The sequence below is a fragment of the Anoplopoma fimbria genome, chromosome 6 (genome assembly GCF_027596085.1).
Source record: "Anoplopoma fimbria isolate UVic2021 breed Golden Eagle Sablefish chromosome 6, Afim_UVic_2022, whole genome shotgun sequence".
In the NCBI taxonomy this organism is placed as follows: Eukaryota; Metazoa; Chordata; class Actinopteri; order Perciformes; family Anoplopomatidae; genus Anoplopoma; species Anoplopoma fimbria.
In genome coordinates this window covers 214,204-236,104 of record NC_072454.1, presented here as the reverse complement: position 1 = coordinate 236,104, position 21,901 = coordinate 214,204, and the positions used below count along the sequence as shown (strand labels likewise).

Sequence of the window (21,901 nt, the reverse complement as noted above, 5' to 3'; positions counted from 1 at the left end):
CCTGTGTATGAGAGGCTCCAGCAGTGTGTGTTGAGTCTGGTGGAGCTGCAGCAGGTTGGAGGGCAGATTGAGGAAACTGCACAGCGCCTCCCACTGACCAGGACCTGCAACTACAACACACACACACACACACACACACACACACACACACACACACACACACACACACACACACAGGAAACAAACACACTTCATCACCAGTTTAGTTTAACTTAAATCATAAATAAATTCACAACATTTAAAATTGATCATTTCCTGAAAATGTTATAAAGCTGTTATGTCTTCAAACCCAATGATGTCATAAAATGTTTTGATGTGTGTGTGTGTTACCCAGCAGGTCAGCAGGTGGCGCTGTAGAGTTCAGGTAGTGGAAGAAAAGGGCGGCGGCTCGGAGGAACGGCAGGATTCCAGCTCTAACACAACGAAACAGCTGCCACCCAGAGGTCACCTCAGGTATCACACTGATCCACACACACACACACACACACACACACACACACACACACACACACACACACACACACACACACACACACACACACACACACACCATTTAACACATAACTACACAATATATTAAACAGAAATAAATACATCTTAATTTGGCCAAATAAAATAAATAAACAGATTAACGGACAATAAATGAATAAAGAGTGATATTTTTCTGTGTTAATTGAATATCTTAAACACTGTTTTATTAACACATTTGTTTCCACACTCAGTAAAAAGAAGAAAAAATATACAAATATATAAAGAAAAGAACATAAATAGTATTCGTTGATTTATTGACCATTTTTCTATCTATTTAAGAATTAAGTTATTTTCTTCATTTGTCATGATTCTTTCATTAATTATTTCCCGTGTCATTTATGGACCTCCATATTAGAGCTGCTTCTGATGATCAATCAATCACTGATCAATATCAGCTCACCAGTTTAACACATCACACCTTTCCACCTCCACTTTAAATCACAGGTCAATACGTCCAATCGGTTATTGATATTAATGACTATTGATCGCCATCGTTTGTGGATGTGTGTGTGTGTGTGTGTGTGTGTGTGTGTGTGTGTGTGTGTGTGTGTGTGTGTGTGTGTGTGTGTGTGTGTGTGTGTGTGTGTGTGTACTGACCTGCCCAGGTGTTTCCTCAGTGTGTTGTAGAGCTGGCAGGTGAGCTCCTCTTCCTCTGATCCGGTGCTGTCCTGATCCATACACACCTCCTCTACAGACAGACAGGTGAGAGACAGACAGGTGTGAGAGGCACACAGGTGAAGATAGACAGAGAGAGACACCTGCAGTGTGTATGAATGTGTGTGTTTGTGTGTGTGCTTGCGAGAGATGGCCACCTGTGGTGGAGGTGAGCAGGATCTGAACCAGGTGAGCCACAGTGACCAGGTGAAGTAGGTGGAGGTGGGCCGAGTCTACCAGTCTCTGTCCTGATTGGTCCAGACTGTGAACCGAGCTGTATGCCAACACGCTGTAAACCTTCAGAGATAGAAAGACACGAACAGTTAACTGGACCTACACTGGAAGTTCACTGGAAGTTCACTGGCTTTAATATACTGGCTTAAATACACTGTAAGTTGTAATGGAAAATGATATTGGTGTATGTTGGAAGTAAATGATGTGAAGGTTTTACTCAAAAGGCCGGAAACCTTGTCTCTCTGTATGTTAAGTTACAGTGTGTGAAAGTGTTATGCATCAGCTCATTGAGACTCATCTCGGAACATAGATAGTATTAGTATAAATTGTGTATTAGTATAAATTGTGTAATTTCCACCACAAAGTTCACTTGATTTACACTGGAAGTTGACTGATTTTAGACTGAAACCAAACTGGATATGAACTGAATTTAAAAAAGACATTAAGTGAATTTTAGCAAGATGAATTGGATTAAACCCGATAAAATCTGATTTGGACTTCATATAAACTAGATTTAAAGACAAACAGGATATGAACTGGATTTTAAGACAAAATGGATACAAACTCGATTTAGTGATATAAACAGGATATAAACTTGATTTAAAGAGATTGATTTAAAGAGATTGCAAATTTCCCCGCTGCGGGACTAATAAAGGATTATCTTATTTTATAAACAGGATATAAACTTGATTTAGACTTTATAAAAACTGGTTTTAAAGATATAAACAGGATATAAACTTGATTTAGACTTCATATAAACTAGATTTAGAGATATAAACCAGGTATAAACTTGATTTAGAATCTATTTAAACTGGATTTAAAGAGATATAGACAGTATTTAAACTGGATTTATACTTTATATAAATTGGATTTAAACTGGATTTAGAGATATAAACAGGATATGAACTGGTTTTAGAGATATAAACAGGATATAAACTGGATTTAGAGATATAAACAGGATATGAACTGGATTTAGAGATATAAACAGGATATGAACTGGTTTTAGACTTCATATAAACTAGATTTAGAGATATAAACAAGGTATAAACTTGATTTAGAATCTATATAAACTGGATTTCAAGATATAAATAGGATATAAACTGGATTTAAAGAGATATAAACAGTATCTAAACTGGATTTAGAGATATAAACAGGTTTTAGAGAGATAAACTGGATTTAGAGATATAAACAGGATATGAACTGGATTCAGAGATATAAACAGTATATAAACTGGTTTTAGAGATATAAACAGGATATGAACTGGATTCAGAGATGTAAACAGGATATAAACTGGTTTTAGAGATATAAACAGGATATAAACTGGTTTTAGAGATATAAACAGGATATAAACTGGTTTTAGACATATAAACAGGATATAAACTGGTTTTAGAGATATAAACAGGATATAAACTGGTTTTAGAGATATAAACAGGATATGAACTGGTTTTAGACATATAAACAGGATATAAACTGGTTTTAGAGATATAAACAGGATATAAACTGGTTTTAGAGATATAAACAGGATATAAACTGGTTTTAGAGATATAAACAGGATATAAACTGGTTTTAGAGATATAAACAGGATATAAACTGGTTTTAGAGATATAAACAGGATATGAACTGGTCAAGTGATGAAACTCACCAGCAGGTGAAACATGTCGATTTCGAGGATGCAGAGTGTGTTCTCTACCTGAGAGTCTGGAACCAGGGCTACAATATACACAAGACACAGACTGATGACAAACATATAAAACTGTATATGTGTGTGTTGTGCGTGTGTTGTTTATTGTGTTTGTTGTGTATTGTGTGTGTGTATTACCTGCGAGCAGCCTGATGAAGTGTGACTGAACTGTTGTTGGTGGAGCTGCAGTCCAACAGGCTGAACCGAACCTGGTAAGAGAGCTTAAGCAGTCATCCTGACACACACACACACACACACACACACACACACACACACACACACACACACACACACACACACACACACACACACACACACACACACACACACACACACACACACACACACACACACACTTTATATCTTCATGATGTCATGATGTACCTGAGGTGAACAGCTGAACAGGTGACAGAAGGTCCAAAGGCATATTCTGCATCTGTTACTTCCTAAACACCTGCACACGTTTTCTTTCTGGTGTCGCTTCATTCAAACCTCAATAAAACTTATTGATTATTATTAAATATCAATAAATAACCTTCTCTAAACGTCGCCAACCATGTTTCTGATCAAACATCCTATCCTCCTAAACTCCTCTACCTGACTGAAACAATGCAGCTATCCATCTAAACCTCAAAAACCCCGGCCCTCTGCCACCCCTGTCCAATCAGATGGCCCATCTGTCTTTGTTACCTGTCGGCAAGGTAAACTTCCAAACAAAGGCTTCTCCTCATCCATCAGGAGGCGCTCTGCAAAGAAACACACTGTCAGCACAACCTCTGACCTCTCAGGTGTGTGTATACCTATGCTCTGTATGATGTGTGTAATAACCTCTGACCTCTCAGGTGTGTATATACCTATGCTCTGTATGATGCTCTGTATGATGTGTGTAATAACCTCTGACCTCTCAGGTGTGTGTATATACCTATGCTCTGTATGATGTGTGTAATAACCTCTGACCTCTCAGGTGTGTATATACCTATGCTCTGTATGATGTGTGTAATAACCTCTGACCTCTCAGGTGTGTATATACCTATGCTCTGGATGGTACATGTTTACGTCTGACCTCTCAGGTGTGTGTATATACCTATGCTCTGGATGGTATAGGCGCAAGTGGACCAGCTCAGCACCGGGACCCTCTGGTCCTGCTCGTTGGGGTTCACCTTTAGTCCCACCTTGTAGGTCGACATGCCGAAGGTGGTGATCATCTCCCTGATGCTGCTGGAAAACGGGTTCCTGAGAGAGACAGTGACATCATCACCTGCTGACATCATGCAGGTGTGTTCCAACAGTATAGTGGTACCATCCAAACTCACTGTGGAGTGTAGTCGACTCTGAATCCCTCAGGAACAGCAGGCTCTGCCCCCTCTGCTACACCTGAAATAGACACCCGCACACACAGAGAGGTAATTAAACACGTAACTGAACTATATATTTATATAACATATATAATATAAAAATGATTGACAGGTGACTGACCGTCAGACTGCCTCCTGTGGGCGGAGTGTAGTGCTGTTATTTGCTGATTGGCTGTCTTAAGCCACGCCTCCAGACTGGGATGATCGACACTGAGAGAAAAAAGACCTGTGGTTAGGTATTGTGATTGTGTGTGTGTATACCTGTGGTCAGGTGTGTGTATACCTGTGTTCAGGTGTGTGTGTGTGTGGCAGCAGAGGGATCACAGTGTTGCTCAGACACTCGCACAGAGGACACAGGAACTCTCCGTTCTCCACATCGTAGCTGGTGTGACCTCGCAGACGCTGCTGACGTCTCTGCTCCTTCAGCTGCACCGCCTCAAAGTACCTGAACGCGCGCACACACACACATTTTAGTCATTTATTTATGTTCACATTTTACAATAACAAATCTTGAACACAAACACTGGTAGATGCACTCATCAAGCCCAGAATCTCTTTGACATGTCTGATCTCAGTCTATGGATACAGGAAGCAGCGTCTCCTCCATATGTGGCGGCTGCCTATTAATACAGATATGGAGCAGAATTTTGCAAGTGCTTTAGCTTTTGGCTTCGGAATTCCAGCCATCTGCAAACCCCTTATGACGAGTCTGTGGACATGGCCAAGGCTTCCAAATATAAACACAAGTAGTTTGCAGGTGTACCCCAGTTGTGCAATCTCATTTCTGAGAAGTTGGTATTTTGTAACCTTGGCAAGGAATGCCTCCTCCAGACTATAGTCAAACGTACAGCTTACTTCTAAGATGGTGACTTCTCTGCTTACCTCATCAACAACAATAACATCTGGTGTATTGGCTGTCACATTTGAAAAATAGTCAACTTCGTTATTGCACAGAGTGAACATGTCAGATGAAACCCTTGAATGGGTATATACTTTAACGGAGGAAGGTGGGGTATATAAAAGCATGTTCTTAACCAGTAAATCAACAATTCTATCATGTCTGGAAATATACATGCCCTTGTATACATGGCAGCCATTCAGAATATGTGACAGTGATTCTATGGTTGAGTTGTCGTGGTGCAGACAATGAGGAGGAAATCTGTTAGGGTACCACAGAGAGAGATTGAGTCTGGTTGGAAGAACTTGTAATCTGGCTTTAACTGCAAATGTAAGAATATCCTCATCAACTGCATAGTTCTTGAATATTGTGTGAGAAACTGTGTGATCTGCAGTGGGAATACATGCTAGCTTTCCCTGTAGCTTTAGACCAGTCCAGTGTTGTTGCTGCCTCTGCTGTTCTAACCCTAGCAGGTACCTGCGTGTGTGAGCTGGTGATACATGATGTTCAGTATCATTGACAGTTACCCTTACTGAGATTGTACAGTCAGTTATTACATCCTCAGACACCATTACAGTGTCTGAGTCAGACTTCACCCAGTCCAGGGAGACTCCAGCTCGCACGCAAAGGTCATTGAGGTCGGGCCAGTCCGACGAGACCCCAAACCCAGCAGAATGTGAGTCCATCTTGTTGTTGGGCTTCCTTCTAAAGCCTAAGAAGCTCGGCTCACCCTCTCCTGCCAGGGGAACTTTACGTCGCTTCATGTCCAGAAACAATGAAGAACGTGCAAGTTCCCTGACAGTCCGATCATCACTGTTCAGCATATTGGTCAGGTGGGACAGCCTGGTGGCATTATAGATCCACTCCACGTTTGGAACGCCTAGACCTCCCTCCTGTTTGGGCTGGAAAATAATGTCCCTGGTTGTATGGGTGTTCAGTCCAAACCACTTCCTCACTACAGAAACTACTTGGTTGTTTAGTTCCCGCAGTGTTTTGCACGCGAGGTGTACGTTGGAGAAAAGATGTTGAATTCTCGACAGGGCCACCTGTCTGATGGCCTCCAACTTCATGAGCAGAGGAAGTGGTGAAACATCAATCAAATCCAGCCTGGTGGTGAATTCCGTGACCATATATTCAACCTGCTTCTTCCACTCGCCTGCTACATTGAATTTGTGCCCGAGGTAGGTGTACGTCTCGTGCAGGTCGTACACACGGATTGGTTCCGAGTTGATGGAAAACTCTGGATCCCTATCCGTTTTAGATTTGTACCAGCGATTCCCGCCACTCCTTCTCTGGTATAGAACTGCACATTTAGACTGTTTGATCTCCAGACCGGACCAGTCCAGGAATGTGTCAGTTCTGGAGAGCATGTCCTTGATGACACTCTCCTCCCGAGAAGCCAGCTGCACATCATCTGCGTAGCCTTGTATGGGGTTTGGGGAAATCACATTGGGTGGTGCACAGTCGCACAGCCACCTAATCCACTGGTTGATGGCCAGAACAAAATTGATGGCGCTCCACGGGCAGCCGGTTTTAATGCCCACCTGGAGGGGGACGGGATCTGTGAGTTGTTTCCCACAGATAACCTGAATGAAGGAAGAGCTGTAAACATCCTTAATAATGTCAATAAACACGCGAGGTAGCTGGATTTCCTCTAGGGCGTGGATCATGACATTGTGGGTCAGGGTCCCAAAAGCGTCCCTGAAGTCCAGGAAGACAGAGTAGAATTTGCAAGATTCATGCTTGAAATCATCGATCCCAGTTTTCAGACAAAACACGTGTTCATTCATGCCCTGTCTGTTAATGTATGCTTTCTGGTTGGGTGAGAGGATGTTATTGTCCACTAGCCAGGGCAACACACGGGACAGGATACACTTCATGAACACTTTGTAGATGGTGGGTAGGAGGGAGATGTCCCTCCAGGTGGACGGATCATCTACTATATTATCCTTTTTGGGGATGCGGTGAATCATTGCTCCTTTCCAGGTCTCAGGGACTCTTTTATTTTCCAAGCAGACATTAAATAAAGATGTAATTTTTTCGCATGTCTGTGGAGTTTTAAGGCTTTCATAACTAACGCCGTCTATGCCACATGCCTTGTTGTTGGGTAGGCTGCATATGACAGTATTTATTTCAGCCAGTGTGAAGTAGGAGGTGTCTGGAAAGTCACTAGGTTGAAATGGTGGCAGGCTACTCCAAGGGGTTAATGGGAGAGGATCACTGATTGACGTTCGGCTTTGACATTTATTTTCATAGTACTGCTGTACAGCTATGATGTCACTGGGACAGGGGGAGTGTCCGGGTATTCACTGTTGTTAAGAATTATCTGGATCGCCTTTGATCTTCTATGCTGCCACAGCGAAGCAAGCTTGTTCCTGCTCACTTTTATACTGCGGCGCTCCTGCGTTCTGATGCAGAGCTGGGGCTGCACTGTATTTCTAACGAAACACAGTTGTCCCTCGATCCAGACAGCAGCTGAGGATGACGTCATCGGCTCGGGGAGCGGCTGGTACAGGGGAAACTTTTTCAGGATCCGCGTAACATACTTCATGAACGGGAACCCTAGCTGTTTCCCCGATGGCTCACAGTTGTAAAAACGCCGTTCTTAAAGAATACTCCGTACAGTACTTTGATCAGAAGTATCCACTCTCCTGGGTCTCCCGAACACGCGAAGCACTTCTCCCTTCGTGGCCCAGTGTTGAGTCCGGCTCTGAAGGCTCTCTCGCTGTCCTGGAAAGCAGCCCAAAGCTGCGGGGACAGCGGGCGGTGGTACGCGGAGAAATCCGTATCAAAAGACAGGGCGCCCGGCGTGACTGGGTCGGCATACTCCGGTAGCCGATAGACTCTCCCACCGAGCAACGCTTGTTTGAAAGCGAGTTTCAGTAGGGTGATCAACATGATCAAAACGAGTTTTCGGACTCTTGATGCATCAACTACATTAACGCTGGTAGTTACAACGGGTGTAGATGTTAAAAAGTTGTTTGTTGGTGCAGCATGCCGGCGACACCTGCCGCAGCACACACACACACACACAGCACACACCACACACACACACACACACACACACACACACACACACACACACACACACACACACACACACACACACACACACACACACACACACACACACACACACACAATGAGATGTGCTTTGGCGCTATCTAAAACAGAGTGTATGACTGTTGATATTACTAGAGCCTCGTTGGCTGCAGTGTCTCACCTCTGCCAGCAGGTGGCGTGCATGATGTGTCCACAGCTGGCGGTGTGGATGCCCAGCGACAGGTCGGGGTGCATGAACAGAGGGTCGTGACGCTCTGAAACACACATTGAGGCATCAGTCAGACAACACTGATTTACACTGATTGGCTGCTGTCCTGATGATGTCATAGTGAGGCCCCGCCCACCTGGGTCAGGTAGGTTGCGACGGCGGTTTTTAGACAAAACCGTCGACCTCTGGATGAAGGCTGCCAGCACCATGGCTCTGCCGTGACCTCTGACCTCCTGCTCCTCCTGACACAAGATACAAGTTACCAGCTGACGGCGCTCGGCTCCACCCACTCTCCTAGGACCGACACAAACCTGTGAAACACAGGTGGAGTCCGAACTGGGAGGACTGTGAGGGGAGGAGGAGGAGAAAGGGAGGGAGAAAACATTTCAATATTCTGTTGTGTAACCTTCAGTAGATTTGTCTATTCACCTGTGTGTGTGTGTCTTCACCTGTGTGTCTACACTCTGTGTGTCTACACATGTGTAAAAATAGTGTACAGGTGAATAAAAGTGTGTACAGGTGTAAAAAACTGTGTACTGGTGTATTTAAGTGTGTACAGGTGTGTACTTTTGTATAAAAGTGTGTACATGTGTATAAATGTGTGTACATGTGTGTAAAGGTGTGTACATTTGTATAAAAGTGTGTACATGTGTATAAATGTGTGTAGAGGTGTGTACAGGTGTATACATGTGTGTACAGGTGTATACATTTGTGTAGAGGTGTATATAAGTATAAGTGTGTACAGGTGTATATAAGTATAAGTGTGTACAGGTGTATACATGTGTGTACAGGTGTATATAAATATAAGTGTGTACAGGTGTATATAAATATAAGTGTGTACAGGTGTGTATAAGTATAAGTGTGTACAGGTGTGTATAAGTGTGTACAGGTGTATACATGTGTATACATGCGTGTACAGGTGTGTACAGGTGTATACATGCGTGTACAGGTGTGTACAGGTGTATACATGCGTGTACAGGTGTGTACAGGTGTATACATGCGTGTACAGGTGTGTACAGGTGTATACATGTGTGTACAGGTGTATACATGTGTGTACAAGTGTATACATGTGTGTACAGGTGTGTACAAGTGTATACATGTGTGTACAGGTGTGTACAGGTGTGTACCTGTTTTTAGCAGCAGCAGCAGACGTGGACGCCTCCAGCTCCTCCAGACTTTGCTGGAAAAGTTCTTTGTTCTCGTTGATGAAATGTTTCTGCATCTCAGACATCTGAGCCATGATCTTCTCCCTCCTGAGACGAGCCATCTCCGCCTTCCTCTTCCTCTCCGCCTTGTCTTTGTCCCGCACCGTCTGCAGGGAGACGACGAAATCATCACCACCACCATCATCATCACCACCATCATCATCATCATCACCACCATCATCATCATCATCATCATCACCACCATCACCACCACCATCATCATCACCATCATCATCACCACCATCACACCACCATCATCATCACCATCATCATCATCACCATCATCATCACCATCACCACCATCACCATCATCATCACCACCATCACCACCATCATCATCATCATCACCACCATCATCATCATCACCATCATCACCATCACCATCATCATCACCACCATCACCATCATCACCACCACCACCATCATCATCATCATCACCATCACCACCATCACCACCATCACCACCATCATCATCATCATCACCATCATCATGGTTCATCTTACCTCTTCGGGTCCCCGTCTGTGGGAGACGCTGACGGTGAAAGTGGACGACGTTCGTTCTCTCATCGTTTTGATGTTTGCAACCATCTGAACACACAAAACCAAACTTCTATGTCAACACCTGAACGTCCTTTATGTCCAACACAATAGAATCACTACGTCCTTTATGTCCAACACAATAGAATCACTACGTCCTTTATGTCCAACACAATAGAATCACTACGTCCTTTATGTCCAACACAATAGAATCACTACGTCCTTTATGTCCAACACAATAGAATCACTACGTCCTTTATGTCCAACACAATAGAATCACTACGTCCTTTATGTCCAACACAATAGAATCACTACGTCCTTTATGTCCAACACAATAGAATCACTACGTCCTTTATGTCCAACACAATAGAATCACTACGTCCTTTATGTCCAACACAATAGAATCACTACGTCCTTTATGTCCAACACAATAGAATCACTACGTCCTTTACCACCAGCGAGTACTTGAAAAAGAGTACTTTCAGTGGATTAAACTCATCATCAAAGCAGAGTCTAAACATATGTTATTATTTAACTAAATAATATTATATATTAGCACCTTAATTAAAATCAACCTGAGCCTGTAGAACAGATCAGATCTGTAGGGTGTGACATCATAGTGACATCAGAGCTCACCTTGAGGATCCAGGTGATCATGTCTTTGTGAACCTCCAGGTGAGGAGCGTTCTGCAGACTCTCCAACAGCGCCAGGACACTTCCTGAAGTACTGGGAGCTTCACCTGGACCTGAAAACAAACACACACACACACACACACACACACACACACACACACACACACACACACACACACACACACACACACACACACACACACACACACACACACACACACACACACACACATCACATCACATCGCGAGCTGCAATGGAACCCGGGTGAACCCTCTCCACAGGGACCGACCCTGATCCTCACGAGACACTGAAGAGACGTATCAGCCAAGACAACCCAACAATGTCCAGAGTCTTCAGCATCACAGCTAATCTCCTAACCGCTAACCCGAGGAGCTCTTCAATACCTCAGCAAACAGGAAAGTCAAACCCCAAGACCTCAGGAGACCTGGACCCACCAACAGGGACTCCTCTTGGAGGACGCTTCTTCAGGAGACCTGGACCCACCAACAGGGACTCGTCTAGGAAGACCCTTCTTCAGGAGACCTGGACCCACCAACAGGGACTCCTCTAGGAGGACCCTTCTTCAGGAGACCTGGACCCACCAACAGGGACTCCTCTAGGAGGACCCTTCTTCAGGAGACCTGGACCCACCAACAGGGACTCCTCTAGGAGGACCCTTCTTCAGGAGACCTGGACCCACCAACAGGGACTCGTCTAGGAAGACGCTTCTTCAGGAGACCTGGATCCACCAACAGGGACTCCTCTAGGAGGACCCTTCTTCAGGAGACCTGGACCTCCCAACAGGGACTTGTCTAGGAAGACCCTTCTTCAGGAGACCTGGACCCACCAACAGGGACTCCTCTAGGAGGACCCTTCTTCAGGAGACCTGGACCTCCCAACAGGGACTCGTCTAGGAAGACGCTTCTTCAGGAGATCTGGACCCACCAACAGGGACTCCTCTAGGAGGACCCTTCTTCAGGAGACCTGGACCCACCAACAGGGACTCCTCTAGGAGGACCCTTCTTCAGGAGACCTGGACCCACCAACAGGGACTCGTCTAGGAAGACCCTTCTTCAGGAGACCTGGACCCACCAACAGGGACTCCTCTAGGAGGACCCTTCTTCAGGAGACCTGGACCCACCAACAGGGACTCCTAGGAAGACCCTTCTTCAGGAGACCTGGACCCACCAACAGGGACTCCTCTAGGAGGACCCTTCTTCAGGAGACCTGGACCCACCAACAGGGACTCCTCTAGGAGGACCCTTCTTCAGGAGACCTGGACCCACCAACAGGGACTCCTCTAGGAGGACCCTTCTTCAGGAGACCTGGACCTCCCAACAGGGACTCCTCTAGGAGGACCCTTCTTCAGGAGACCTGGACCCACCAATAGGGACTCCTCTAGGAGGACGCGTCTTCAGGAGACCTGAAGAAGCGCCCACAGGGAGGGATAAGGGAGTGTGAGTCAGATCGGGTGTCCTGCAGCACGGGGGCCCCACAAGGAACCGTTCTGGCTCCATTCCTCTTCTCCATATACACATCAGACTTCAAATACAACTCTGCTACCTGCCTCCTGCTAAAGTTCTCTGATGACTCTGCATCGTCGGCCTCATCTCCGCCGGCGATGAGAGGGAATACAGAGAACTGAACCAGGACTTCATAGGATGGAGCCGGCGGAACCGCCTCCAGATCAACTCTGGTAGAACCAAAGAGCTGGTGGTGGACTTCCGCCGGGAAAACACTGTCCTCCGGAACCAGTGAACATCCAGGGACAGGACATTGAGATTGTGCAATCTTATAAGTACCTGGGTGTTCACTTGAACAATAAACTGGACTGGACTAATCATACTAATGCACTTTATAAAAAGGGTCAGAGCAGACTGTATCTGCTGAGGAGACTGAGGTCCTTTGGAGTGCAGGGAGCACTCCTGAGGACCTTTTTCAACTCTGTGGTGGCATCAGCCATCTTCTATGCAGTGGTCTGCTGGAGCAGCAGCATCTCAGCAGCCGACAAGAAGAGACTGAATAAGCTTGTCAGGAAGGCCAGCAGTGTGCTGGGTGTCCACTGGATACGGTGGAGGTGGTGGGAGACAGGAGGGTGATGGCCAAGCTGTCATCCCTGATGAACAACACCTCTCACCCCATGCAGGACACCCTGACAGCTCTGTGCAGCTCCTTCTTGGGGCGGCTGTGGCACATGAGGTAGAGCGCTTGTCCCGTAACCACAAGGTTGGTGGTTCAAACCCCTCTACCGGCAACGTGCCGAGGTGTCCTTGAGCAAGACACCTAACCCCAAGTTGCTCCCCGGGCGCTTCATTGCAGCCCACTGCTCCTCCGGGATGGGTTAAATGCAGAGAAATAATTTCCCCATTGTGGGACTAATAAAGGATTGATTATTATTATTATTATTATTATTATTATTCATTCACCCCCGGTGGTGAAGGAGAGGTACTGCATGCCCTTCATTCCTGCTACTGTCAGGCTGCACAACCAGCTCTGCTCCCAGCAGACCACATGACACATGACGATAAAAACCTGTGCAATACATTACACTGTGCAATAATAGTTACAATAGTTTTTCTGTCTGTAAATATAATATTTCAGTTATTTTTTGTTTTCTACTGTTTCTTATTGCTTATTTATAATACTTGTTTTTTTTATTTCATTTTTTATTTTTATCTTGTCTTTCTTTTACTATGTCTCTTGTGTGCACTTTACTCTATGCTGCTGTAAGCCTGCAAATTTCCCCGCTGCGGGACTAATAAAGGATTATCTTATTTTATCTTATCTTATCTTTTCTTATCCACCAATAGGGACTCCTCTAGGAGGACCCTTCTTCAGGAGACCTGGACCCACCAACAGCTGCTGTCCAAACATTTGGTTCTTTACTAAAGAGCTGATCCTGATTATTATAATTAACATATAAATAAATGAACATATTTAAAAACTGACAATTAGAACAACAAACACTATGTGTACTGTTTGTTTTTATACTGTGTGTATATATTGTGTGTTTATACTGTGTGTATATAATGTGTGTGTGTATACACCTTATTCTTCTTTTCTGTCCTTGTTTTCTGTTTTTTATTTGTCTATTTCTATGTTCGTACACAGAGCGACGGAAAATCAAAGTCATTCCTTGTATGCGTACGCATACTTGGCAAATAAAGCTGATTCTGATACTGTGTGTATAAGCTGTGAGTGTGTATACTGTGTGTGTATACTGTGTTTGTATACTATGTGTGTATACTGTGAGTTGTACTATGTGTGTATACTGTGTGTGTGCACTGACGTGTGATCTTGCAGGTGTAGTTGAAGGTGACGTCATCATCTCTGCTGCTCTCCAGCTGCTGCTCTTCCTCCAGAAGAGCCAAGCCCACCAGGTGGAGCACCTGTACACATAATATACACACAGAACAACCAATAAACACAAAGTACACACACCGAACACCCAATAAACACACAGTACACACACATAAACACAAAGTACACACACCGAACACCCAATAAACACACAGTACACACAATAAACACAAAGTACGCACACAGAACACCCAATAAACACACATTATACACACAGTACACCCAATAAACACACAGTACACCCAATAAACACAAAGTACACACACAGTACACACAATAAACACACAGTACACACAATAAACACACAGTACACACACAGTACAGAGAGAGGACAGAGTTTGCAGTATCTTATTATATTAGTATGAGTGTTTAGGTGTAACTTAAGGACAGTACACCCCCCACATGTGTCTCACCCTCTGCAGCATGGACTCTGTCCAGCCCCCCCACTTGGCTCCACGGCCCACTGCAGCACGGCGCCCTCTACAGCCAGCAGCACGTCACACTGAAGCAGGTTCACCAGGCTGCCAAACAGATGACAGAGAGGAGGGGGGGAGGGGGGGGCTGGGCTGACACACACACACACACACACACACACACACACACACACACACACACACACACACACACACACACACACACACATTATCACCATGAAAAATCATCACACAGGTGTAACAATGAAAAAGACAGGTGTGTTTACCTGTGTCCTCTCCGTTCTGTCTCCTCAGCTTCCTCTGAGCCTCCTCAGCCTGCAACAAACCACGCACACCGTTACCACGACACCACGCACACCGTTACCACGACACCACGCACACCGTTACCACGACACCACGCACACCGTTACCACGACACCACGCACACCGTTACCACGACACCACGCACACCGTTACCACGACACCACGCACACCGTTACCACGACACCGTTACCACGACACCACGCACACCGTTACCACGACACCACACACACACACACACACACACGTTACCACGACACCACGCACACCGTTACCACGACACCACACACACACACCGTTACCACGACACCACACACACCGTTACCACGACACCACACACACCGTTACCACGACACCACACACACCGTTACCACGACACCACGCACACCGTTACCACGACACCACACACACACACACACACGTTACCACGACAGCACGCACACACACACCGTTACCACGACACCACACACACACACACACCGTTACCACGACAGCACGCACACACACACCGTTACCACGACACCACACACACACACACACGTTACCACGACACCACACACACCGTTACCACGACACCACACACACACACACACACCGTTACCACGACACCACGCACACCGCTACCACGACACCACGCACACCGTTACCACGACACCACGCACACCGTTACCACGACACCACGCACACCGTTACCACGACACCACGCACACCGTTACCACGACACCACACACACACACACACACCGTTACCACGACACCACGCACACCGTTACCACGTTACCACACACCACACACACCGCTACCACGACACCACACACACCGCTACCACGACACCACGCACACCGTTACCACGACACCACACACACACACACACACCGTTACCACGACACACACACACACACACCGTTACCACGACACCACACACACACACCGTTACCACGACACCACGCACACACACACACCGTTACCACGACACCACGCACACCGTTACCACGACACCACACACACCGTTACCACGACACCACGCACACCGTTACCACGACACCACACACACACACACACACACCGTTACCACGACACCACGCACACCGTTACCACGACACCACACACACACACGTTACCACGACACCACACACACCGCTACCACGACACCACACACACCGACACCACGACACCACGCACACCGTTACCACGACACCACACACACACACACACCGTTACCACGACACACGCACACACACCCGTTACCACGACACCACACACACACGTTACCACGACACCACGCACACCACACACGTTACCACGACACCACACACACCGTTACCACGACACCACACACACACACCACGACACCACACACACCGTTACCACGACACCACACGCACACCGTTACCACGACACCACGCACACACCGTTACCACGACACCACACACACCGTTACCACGACACCACACACACCGTTACCACGACACCACACACACCGTTACCACGACACCACACACACACACACCGTTACCACGACACCACACACACACACACACACGCTACCACGACACCACGCACACACACACACCCACGACACCACACACACCGTTACCACGACACCACACACACCGTTACCACGACACCACACACACCGTTACCACGACACCACACACACTGTTACCACGACACCACACACTGTTACCATGACATCATACACTCTTCCCGTGACCATCATTACATTACATTACAGTCATTTAGCAGACGCTTTTATCCATCACACAAACATACAGTCAATAACCCTTATCAATCACCTGATCAATAACTTGATTAGTTTGTGTACCTTGGACTGGTCGGCTCTGCTGTAGTGATGAAAGTACAGGTTGAAGTGTTTGTTCCAGTCAGGACGTAGTTCATACAGACCTCGACCCGTCACACCTGGTTTCCTGGTAACACAGTGGATCTATATCAGATCTTTATATAGATCTATATATAAGATGTGCATATGTTCTATATCAGATCATTATATAGGTGAATGAGTATTTAAGGTGGTTTGGAGGTTGTTAAGGTGGATTTGTGTTTAATGTGGTGCTGTTGAAGGTAACTGACTTGAATGAAGCAACACTGTCGATGACTCTCTCCAGACCTGTCTCCTTATTCCCCTGAAGAGGCAGAAAAAGACAAAAATGAACTGTTTGTAGGTAAACAGACAGACGGGTTAACAGACAGACAGGTAAACAGAAGGACAGGTAAACAGAAGGACAGGTAAACAGAAGGACAGGTAAACAGAAGGACAGGTAAACAGACAGACATGTAAACAGACAGGTAAACAGACAGACATGTAAACAGACGGACAGGTAAACAGACAGACATGTAAACAGACAGACAGGTAAACAGACAGACAGGTAAACAGACAGACAGGTAAACAGACAGACATGTAAACAGACAGGTAAACAGACAGACAGGTAAACAGACAGACAGGTAGGTGTCTCACATTCTCTGGCAGAGCCTTCACCAGCTCGCTGTGAGCCATGGGTCTGATTGACAGCTGGTGGATGATTTCTCTTCTGACCTCATCGAAGGGCTCCACCTGGCCGACACCTGACACGTAGCGCTCACCTGTAGCACGCACACACACACTCCATCTGATTTATCACAGTTCATCCAAAGGGGAACATGAACGTCTGAACCACCTTTCATCACAATACATCAAATAGCTAGACAGATCAGCGGACATGTTCCACCTGTTTAACATGTCGCCATGGTAACCGACGTTTCCTTTTAAACACACAAGGTGTGGTTTCTTCTGCTATGGGCTCTTCATCAAACGGGGCGGCTGTGGCACATGAGGTAGAGCGCTTGTCCCGTAACCACAAGGTCGGTGGTTCAAGCCCCTCTACCGGCAACATGCCGAGGTGTCCTTGAGTGAGACACCTAACCCCAGTTGCTCCCGGGTGCTTCATTGCAGAGATGGTTCAATGCAGAGAAATAATTTCCCCATTGTGGGACTAATAAAGGATTGATTATTATTAATTATAAACCCATCACAAATGAGGGCTTTGGTGACACGAGGTGTAAAAACCAACGTACCCGCTGATTAAAACACTAAACATCTGTGTTGGTGTGTTCCGAGGACACAGCGAGTGGAGCTGCTGCTAACGTTAGCTCAGATGTTGCTTTTGCTGTGTTTTCTGAGATGCATTGTGTTTTTGTTCTCAGGTCCGTCGTATGCAGCTCAACAAAATGTATAACATAGGTCCAGTCGAATATTGGACATTTTGATGCGGAACAGTTAGATATTAAACCTTTAAATGAATATATAAAATGAAGGTAAAGCAGCACAGACGGACTCACCAATGACCATGATGACGAGGTGAAGCATCTCCTCGATCAGAGTGTTGTTCTGCTGGACCACATCCTGTCAAAAAACAGAGTGTCAGAGACAGTAGACACGCCTCCACACACATCCTTTACAGAAGAGCCACTGGAGGGCCTCATATACTGAGGTCTGTTGTTCCATGCTGCTGTCGGTGATGTGGTTAGTGTTACTCTAGTGTTGAACTGTAACCCTGGCTTCTGGATGTGTCGTGATAACGCTTATAGTTGCGGCTGGTTTAGGTCCATAGTTGGAGTGTCAGTACTGACCTTGTTAGCTTCTCTGTATCTTTTCCTGCAGTCAGCGGAACTGAAAATGTGAAAAAGTTCGAATCGACTGAGAACGATCATCAGGAAGTGGTTTGGATCCATCATGGACGCCCCGGCCTGGAAGGGAACAGACAGAGGAACAGATTTAAGAGACCACACACAAAGTACACAAGAAAACTACAAATAGAGATGTATTTTTGCGTATATAATTGACCAGCCAAGCAGGGTAGAGTCCGGTTCTACCTGCAGCATGATGATGTCCTTGTCGAACATCTCCACTCGGCACTTGACGTTGTGATAATAATAAATCTGAAACACACAAAGACAACTTCACTGAATAGTATGAATATTTTTAGTGATTTACAGAATACCAATGAAAAAGATAAACATATAAATATATAAATACATTGTATTAGTTTCTGTTCTATAATAATAATAATAATAATAATAATAATAATGATTATCAATTTGTACAGGTTTTAAGCCGTCGGAGTCATACACATCTTTGTTTAAAAGAACCAAATGACTCCGGTGTCCACTGTGATGAGTATTATAATTATTGATTTTTAATTATAATTATGATCATATTAATATTAGTTGTATTAATAATACATGTGACATGCTGGATGTGTAATATGGGATGTCTGCTCCTCGTGACTTAAACCGACCCTCAGCTGATCAGCTGATCACGCCAGCATCGTTTAGCTGGTCTCAACTCACCTGGTTGATCAGGGAGAAGCCGTTCCTTCTCCACATCCCAGCATGCACCTGGGCACAGAGCACCAGACAACGGAGGGGCAATTCGATCAGGAGGGGGGGCTGAGTTCCCCTAAGGGGACACACACACACACACACACACACACACACACACACACACACACACACACACACACACACACACACACACACACACACACACACACACACACACACACACACACACACACATTAACACTGATGTATTGATTTGATCCAACATCCTGGGTTTTAGAGAAGAACACAGCTGTGCTCTTTTTTAAAACATGAGCTTTAATTATTTACAACTGAACATGGAAGCTGTCACCTTAGATATGAACAAAACATTAAAACAAATAAATGAATGAAGAGCCAGCTGTTAACTCATGTTTACAATGTTTACTGAGGGAATAAATCAAGAGAGAAGTAGAGTCATGTTCTCATAGACTTCTATACAACCAGAGGAGTCGCCCCCTGATGGACAGCAGAGAGAATGCAGCTTTAACACTTATTTCAAACATATTTATGTCGTTGATCAGCTGACACACTGGGATTATTGTTCATCAGCTGATGTAACACAGACAGACGGGTAACTGACCAGAGGAAGCTGTTCAGGGAAACGAAACGCAACTTCTGTCCTGCTGAGGAGAACATGGAGACCTGAGGAGACGCAGATCAAAGACATGTGTGTTACAGTGTGTCTGCAGTAACTGTGTGTGTTACAGTGTGTCTGCAGTAACTGTGTGTGTTACAGTGTGTAAGTGTGTGTGTTACAGAGTGTATAACTGTGTGTTACAGAGTGTATAACAGTGTGTGTTACAGTGTATAACGGTGTGTGTTACAGAGTGTATAACTGTGTGTTACAGTGTGTGTTGTGTATAACAGTGTGTGTTACAGAGTTTATAACAGTGTGTGTTACAGAGTTTATAACAGTGTGTGTTACAGAGTTTATAACGTTGTGTGTTACAGTGTATAACGGTGTGTGTGTTACAGTGTGTGTTACAGAGTGTATAACGGTGTGTGTTACAGTGTATAACGGTGTGTGTTACAGTGTGTGTTACAGAGTGTATAACGGTGTGTGTTACAGTGTATAACGGTGTGTGTTACAGTGTGTGTTACAGAGTGTATAACAGTGTGTGTTACAGTGTGTGTTACAGAGTTTATAACAGTGTGTGTTACAGAGTATAACAGTGTGTGTTACAGTTTATAACGGTGTGTGTTACAGTGTATAACGGTGTGTGTTACAGAGTGTATAACGGTGTGTGTTACAGTGTATAACGGTGTGTGTTACAGTGTATAACGGTGTGTGTTACAGAGTGTATAACGGTGTGTGTTACAGTGTGTATAACGGTGTGTGTTACAGTGTATAACAGTGCGTGTTACAGAGTGTATAACGGTGTGTGTGTTACAGAGTTTATAACAGTGTGTGTTACAGTGTATAACAGTGTGTGTTACAGTGTATAACGGTGTGTGTTACAGTGTGTGTTACAGAGTTTATAACAGTGTGTGTTACAGTGTATAACAGTGTGTGTTACAGTGTATAACAGTGTGTGTTACAGAGTTTATAACAGTGTGTGTTACAGTGTATAACAGTGTGTGTTACAGTGTATAACAGTGTGTGTTACAGAGTGTATAACGGTGTGTGTTAGAGTTTATAACAGTGTGTGTTACAGAGTGTATAACGGTGTGTGTTACAGTGTGTGTTACAGTGTATAACAGTGTGTGTTACAGAGTTTATAACAGTGTGTGTTACAGTGTGTGTTACAGTGTATAACGTGTGTTACAGTGTTACAGTGTGTGTTACAGTGTATAACAGTGTGTGTTACAGTGTATAACAGTGTGTGTTACAGTGTATAACAGTGTGTGTTACAGAGTGTATAACAGTGTGTGTTACAGTGTATAACAGTGTGTGTTACAGTGTATAACAGTGTGTGTTACAGAGTTTATAACAGTGTGTGTTACAGAGTTTATAACAGTGTGTGTTACAGAGTGTATAACGGTGTGTGTTACAGAGTGTATAACAGTGTGTGTTACAGAGTATAACAGTGTGTGTTACAGTGTATAACAGTGTGTGTTACAGTGTATAACAGTGTGTGTTACAGAGTGTATAACGGTGTGTGTTACAGTGTGTGTTACAGTGTATAACAGTGTGTGTTACAGAGTTTATAACAGTGTGTGTTACAGAGTGTATAACGGTGTGTGTTACAGAGTGTATAACAGTGTGTGTTACAGAGTTTATAACAGTGTGTGTTACAGAGTTTATAACAGTGTGTGTTACAGAGTTTATAACAGTGTGTGTTACAGTGTATAACAGTGTGTGTTACAGTTTATAACAGTGTGTGTTACAGAGTGTATAACGGTGTGTGTTACAGAGTGTATAACAGTGTGTGTTACAGAGTTTATAACAGTGTGTGTTACAGAGTGTATAACGGTGTGTGTTACAGAG

The 21,901-nt window shown here is 45.0% G+C and overlaps 1 protein-coding gene across 1 annotated transcript in view; it reads right to left on the bottom strand.

The window, feature by feature from the left end:
- Positions 1 to 21,901, bottom strand: part of ubr2 (ubiquitin protein ligase E3 component n-recognin 2) — a 45,410-nt gene that overhangs the window by 5,552 nt on the left and 17,957 nt on the right. Inside the window, 28 exon segments of the mRNA XM_054600697.1 lie at positions 2 to 110; positions 331 to 461; positions 1,129 to 1,219; positions 1,344 to 1,482; positions 3,062 to 3,129; positions 3,239 to 3,335; positions 3,791 to 3,846; positions 4,185 to 4,333; positions 4,414 to 4,474; positions 4,577 to 4,665; positions 4,739 to 4,900; positions 8,577 to 8,670; positions 8,761 to 8,969; positions 9,752 to 9,936; positions 10,334 to 10,417; positions 11,003 to 11,112; positions 14,290 to 14,389; positions 14,774 to 14,799; positions 14,802 to 14,921; positions 15,061 to 15,109; positions 16,919 to 17,021; positions 17,185 to 17,237; positions 17,570 to 17,694; positions 18,430 to 18,493; positions 18,721 to 18,837; positions 18,964 to 19,029; positions 19,441 to 19,539; positions 20,039 to 20,115. Coding sequence (XP_054456672.1) covers positions 2 to 110; positions 331 to 461; positions 1,129 to 1,219; positions 1,344 to 1,482; positions 3,062 to 3,129; positions 3,239 to 3,335; positions 3,791 to 3,846; positions 4,185 to 4,333; positions 4,414 to 4,474; positions 4,577 to 4,665; positions 4,739 to 4,900; positions 8,577 to 8,670; positions 8,761 to 8,969; positions 9,752 to 9,936; positions 10,334 to 10,417; positions 11,003 to 11,112; positions 14,290 to 14,389; positions 14,774 to 14,799; positions 14,802 to 14,921; positions 15,061 to 15,109; positions 16,919 to 17,021; positions 17,185 to 17,237; positions 17,570 to 17,694; positions 18,430 to 18,493; positions 18,721 to 18,837; positions 18,964 to 19,029; positions 19,441 to 19,539; positions 20,039 to 20,115 — 2,833 coding nt within the window.